The 5025-nt window shown below is 36.8% G+C and overlaps 1 protein-coding gene across 1 annotated transcript in view; it reads left to right on the top strand.

Annotated features, from left to right (window-relative positions):
• Positions 1-5025, top strand: part of PCLO (piccolo presynaptic cytomatrix protein) — a 333240-nt gene that overhangs the window by 283987 nt on the left and 44228 nt on the right. Inside the window, exon 22 of the mRNA XM_010001252.1 lies at positions 4560-4701. Within this exon, the coding sequence (XP_009999554.1) occupies positions 4560-4701 (142 nt within the window). The remainder of the gene's footprint in view (positions 1-4559; positions 4702-5025) is intronic.

Genomic DNA, 5025 nt, shown 5'->3' with positions numbered 1-5025 from the left:
GTAGGGAAAATACCATGTTTTTCATTTAAAGGTCCAAACATATGTACTGGTACCACAAAGATTTCACTAGGAGGCAGAGGCAGGGAAACATTTTAGGTTATACAAACAATATATACTACTAATGCAATTTCTGTCTGTTTTTCCTGGTTTTATACTTGATAATAGGAAAGTGTTTTTTTCCATTCCAAACATCAGGGAATTGAAAATTACATTTTCTGAAAACCTCCAAGAAAACAAAAAGTTTTCTGTGTTATCCTAAGAGGAAACTATGTTCCAAATAGTTGTGTGTCGAGTGATTATACTGGTCAGAGGTAGGCCTACTATCAGAGCTAGTATTACTAGCTAGAATAGCTAGAGTAGATAGACTATACATCAGTATTTTCACAATTGTACCCAAATGAGCCTCTCAATTTACACCTTTCAAAGATGTCTGGTTTAAAGCACTTTAGTTCAAAAAGCAGCATACCCTTGGGCCAATATCTTTGACAGAAGTTTGCTTAAGTGTCAGCATAACAGGTAAAAACTGCACACAAATGTGCTGTGATGTGTGTACCAAGATATCACCAGCTCTGTAAAATCCCTGATACAGGTCTGAGTCAGCACTGTGTAATTTCTAGCCACTTAGCTGTAAGAAATTAAAATAAATAGGAATTTTCCTTATCACTAGGTTCTATTTACTGGCGTTAGCAATAATATGGAGTGAAAGGAAACCGATTCTTGGGCTCTATGAATCATTTGGATTGGATATGATTGTGGATTTAAATACCTGCTTATTTGGGGTCCCTTTAGGTCTATAGACATTTTCACACTTTTAATAGACAATGCCATGTTTTAATTTCCTGCAGTAATTTAGAATGTTTCGCACTTTAAATAATTTACTATTGAAAGTTGTTTTATGCCTAGCTTCACTACTCTTTTAATTTCCAAGTTAAATGGGCCTACAGACTGCTTCAAATACCCAATTTCCAGGAATCATTATCAAAGCCAGAACAGTTTGTCCCTAGTCTCCGTAGATAGGAATAATCCAAGGCTGTCTTTTGAGTCTTGTTTCAGTCTAATAGCTGGCACATTTTGCTTTGGTGATTCCTGCTATTTACTCTCCCACCATTTTAAGCTGACATGTAATTTCAGGAAATTGCTCAAATTCTTCATTTGATAACTTATTTTAAAAATCTATTAGATGGTAGGCTAACCCTATGGAGCATATAGAAGAAAATTATTTCATCAGAATTGCTTTGTTAGGTAAAGAAATGCCATCACCACAGCTTGAGTGCTTTTCTGCAATTACTCATTTCAAATGCTAAATTGCTCTGTAAAGAGTTATGCTGAAATTTCAGAAAATATCACTGCTCAGTGTGTGGTGAAAGCAGTGTCTGTTATATAAATGTGGCTGAAATAGATGAGACCATGGTTCAAAGTACTGTTCAATATGAGGAAAAGTGAGAAAAAGAAATTATTAGGACTGACCTGAGGCACATCCCTTTGATCACTAATTATATCTCTCCATTCGGTTGCCAGTTCATGAAGCATGCAACTTAGCAGTTCCAATAGCAGGTTTTTACACTGCAGAACTTTACAAAGCCTGAGCAGCACTTGCTTTTAGTGCTAGCAAAGCCTTCATAAAAACAGGTAAACAGGCACCTCAGAGGCAGTTTGAGGTCGGAACACCTGAAACACAAGGCAACTGAGTGTTATGATTAGACAGGCGCCTGCCAGAAGACGTTGTGTGTGACATGCCCAGTTTGTTGATCAGCAGATAAGTATCCAAAGCAGTCTGGTGATTTCATCCGCTCCCATGGGCTTGCATTTCTTTGAAAGTACTCAGCATGATGCTATCAGCCCTTTTGGTTTTTACCCAGGGGTTCTCACAAGACTGCCAGGTTTTTTTCAAGCAAAAAGTCTCCAATCTTAATGCTGAATGTATCCTCAAAAACATTTTTCCCTCCTTCTATTCAGTTTACAAATAGAACTCTTCCCCTACCTGTTTTGACAATAGTGCTTCTGCTTCTAGACAGATACCTGAAAAGGGAAGCATCTATACTCAAACTTTTAAAGAAAATATTGCCTGACAGCAGGCATTGCCACATCTGCAGAACTTGGAAGTTTCCTGTATAACCAGCAGCAGCAGCTTAGAGTTCTAGAGTTATCTGTAAAAATATAGATATATAGAAAATGTGGATGCCTTATGAGTTATGGAGGAGCTCACTAAACTAGTGGTAAATCTATTTGTTGTTTTCATCTTCTGTCACCAACTAAGACTGTAGTTCTTTATTTTCACAGACCACACAAGGAAGAAAAAAAACAACCAACCAACAAACAAAAAAACCCAAACAAACATGGAAATGTAGAATTTTAAAAATCCAACTTGGATCCATTTTAACCACTCACCAAGAGATCTTACCGGAAAAAAAAAAAAAAATCAACATAGGAAATTAATAAAAATAGTAGAGGAACTAAAAATGCAGCAAACTGACCATCAGGATACAGTTGTTTCAAAAGAAACAACAGTTTTTTGATTATGAATAGATGTAGCAAAACTTCTAAGCCATTTATAAAGGCTTAATTGAAGCATTTCTGGCTTGACACAAATCCTAGGTCCTTGCTGGTTTTAGAAATCCACCCATAAAGATATAAGAAATTATTTACAACAGTTCCCTCAGAATCCTAAACAATAAACATCAGAAGTCACACAGGTCACACAAACTGTGAGAACTGAGGTTCTGGATTAGCTCAGGATGGCAGGAGATAGCCCCAGTGCAGGCAGTTGAATACAGAGCAGCTGGCAAGAATGTGCTTTAAAGGAGAGCTTGACATCTCTGAAATCTCGTTCTTGCCTGGCGGTTCCCAACACTTTCCTGACACATCCCCATAGTCATAGGAATTCACTCAGTTCCACGAACTCAAAGTGATAGAACAACCTGTGCCCTGGCTGCCTATGCTGGAACAGTGATGGGTGACTTTCTGAGCAGATAACAAGAGTATCTGTTGATAACACAATGATTTTACCATTTGTTAATTTGTATTAATACCTTGAAAGATAGACTATGATCAATACATAAAATCCTGAAATAGAGCTAAAGAATATATTTAACTGAAAATAATATAGACTGACAGATTACTTCTGTGGCTGTAGGTGACAGTGAAGCAGAGGAGGCTAATAGAGTTTAAAAAAAAAAGAAAAAAGTTATGTGCCAACTTCATTTATCAACGAAGAATCACTTTGCAGAGTAGGAGTTCTGTCTTAACTCACAGTTTGACCCAAGGATTGATGATATATGAATTGCTTCATTCCTCTCTTCTAGGTCCAATTATTAATCTGCTTTGGCATTGTTTGATGAGCCACACACAGCTTACTGGTCCCCCATTAGGTAGCATGGAGCAGTCTTCGCCAAAAATATTATTATTCATTCAGTCAAACATCAAATAATATCAGTTGCCAGTTTAAGGCAAGACACCACTGGGGCTCTGGCGCTTATTTGAAGTAATTTCCATTTAGATAATTGACTCATAGCTTGATTAAAGAAGAATCTCCTTTAACTTCTTGCATTAGAGTTTCACAATTCACCAAAATAACATAAAACTACATTCTTTTTTTACAGAAAAGTTGTGTTTTTCTTCTTCAGTGTACACTCAGTCAGTTGGAACAGATGACACATGACAATAGCAGGTGTAGTAGAGGACATTTAACCAAAAAAATCCAAAACTCTGTAATAATATTCCCAGACAACTATGTTATTCAATATGAGAACAGCTACTCTACTCTTCCTGTATTAATTGTTACATGTAATGTCACTGTGTCCTTTTTTGTTTATATTCCTCAACTCGCTAAAGGCTGAATAGTGGAAGATTTGTTCATGTAGTACAATAATATCCAAAACGCAAAATGAGGCATCTGAAGTAAAAATAACATATGTTCATGTGTATTTTCTACACCAAAAAGTCTTAAATGAGATTAGAGCATCTACTGTCAAAATATATGCATTAAAATTCTAGGCATGTATTAAGAGAGATCCAAATTGGTAGAAGCAGTTGAGAAATATAATGCAGTAGCTGTTTTACATCTGAGGAGTGGTGAAGGTCTTCATACAGTCTCTGTGACTATAGATGGTGTACTGGTATTTCCTTTCAGCTTCCTCTCCTTCACAAAATCACCAAATGCAACGAATATTTCATGAGGAATATGAAGCCCACTGGGACTTTCAGTTTTCCAAGATTACCATATGAAATGCTTCACATTAATAACTGGTTTTCTGTAGCTTTAATCAGAAAAGCAGTGTTAATCAATCTAATACATTCTCTTGTTCCTTCAGGCTGTTGATTTGAACTATTAAAATGACTGGAGAAAAAATATTGTGGTATACTATTTGGTTTAGAACACCTTATTCTACGTGAAAATACACATCATCTGCAGAAGATCATAATGCAATACTGGAATGTAGAGTGAAAAAAGTAAAAATGTTTGCAGCATGTGATTTTGATAAATTACTTTTTTTTCTTAATGTGGATGGCACTGTTATCTTGCAAGGTTTTTGGTAACCCACTGTTCCCACCCTGTACAGCAAGGTCTACTAATCACCGACCTGCAGAAAGTTCTGTCTCCACTGGCTCGTCAGCCAGTAGTTTTGGCAGTGGATACAGCATGGATAGCGAAGGCAGCAGCAGTACCACAGGAGAGAATAATCTATTTCCCATCCCAAGAATGTAAGGCTTTTCCTTTAATTTACTGTATCCTCCCTGCACTATGTACAGCCCTTGCACTTGTCAGTCATCTTCCTTACATAGTTTCCTCTGCAGACTTACACAGTAGAATAGTCGCTAACATGAGAGTATCTCAGAGCTCATACTTTTATTCTGCTTTGTTGAGCATGGAGTTAATAAGCAACCAAACTTCTTCCTCAACCTCAGTAATTTATTGCTATCTCAGCCTTTGATAGATGTGTAGAGATAGGCTTGGGTTATGATTTAAAAGTACAAATTCTGTTGGCTGAAGGGTGCTTAGTTGGCTTTCAGATTAACTTCATTCTA

The sequence above is a fragment of the Chaetura pelagica genome, unplaced genomic scaffold (assembly GCF_000747805.2).
Source record: "Chaetura pelagica isolate M959 unplaced genomic scaffold, ChaPel_1.0 scaffold66, whole genome shotgun sequence".
NCBI lineage: Eukaryota > Metazoa > Chordata > Aves > Apodiformes > Apodidae > Chaetura > Chaetura pelagica.
Note: the sequence above shows the minus strand (reverse complement) of the source record. Positions and strands in the feature narration are given on the sequence as shown.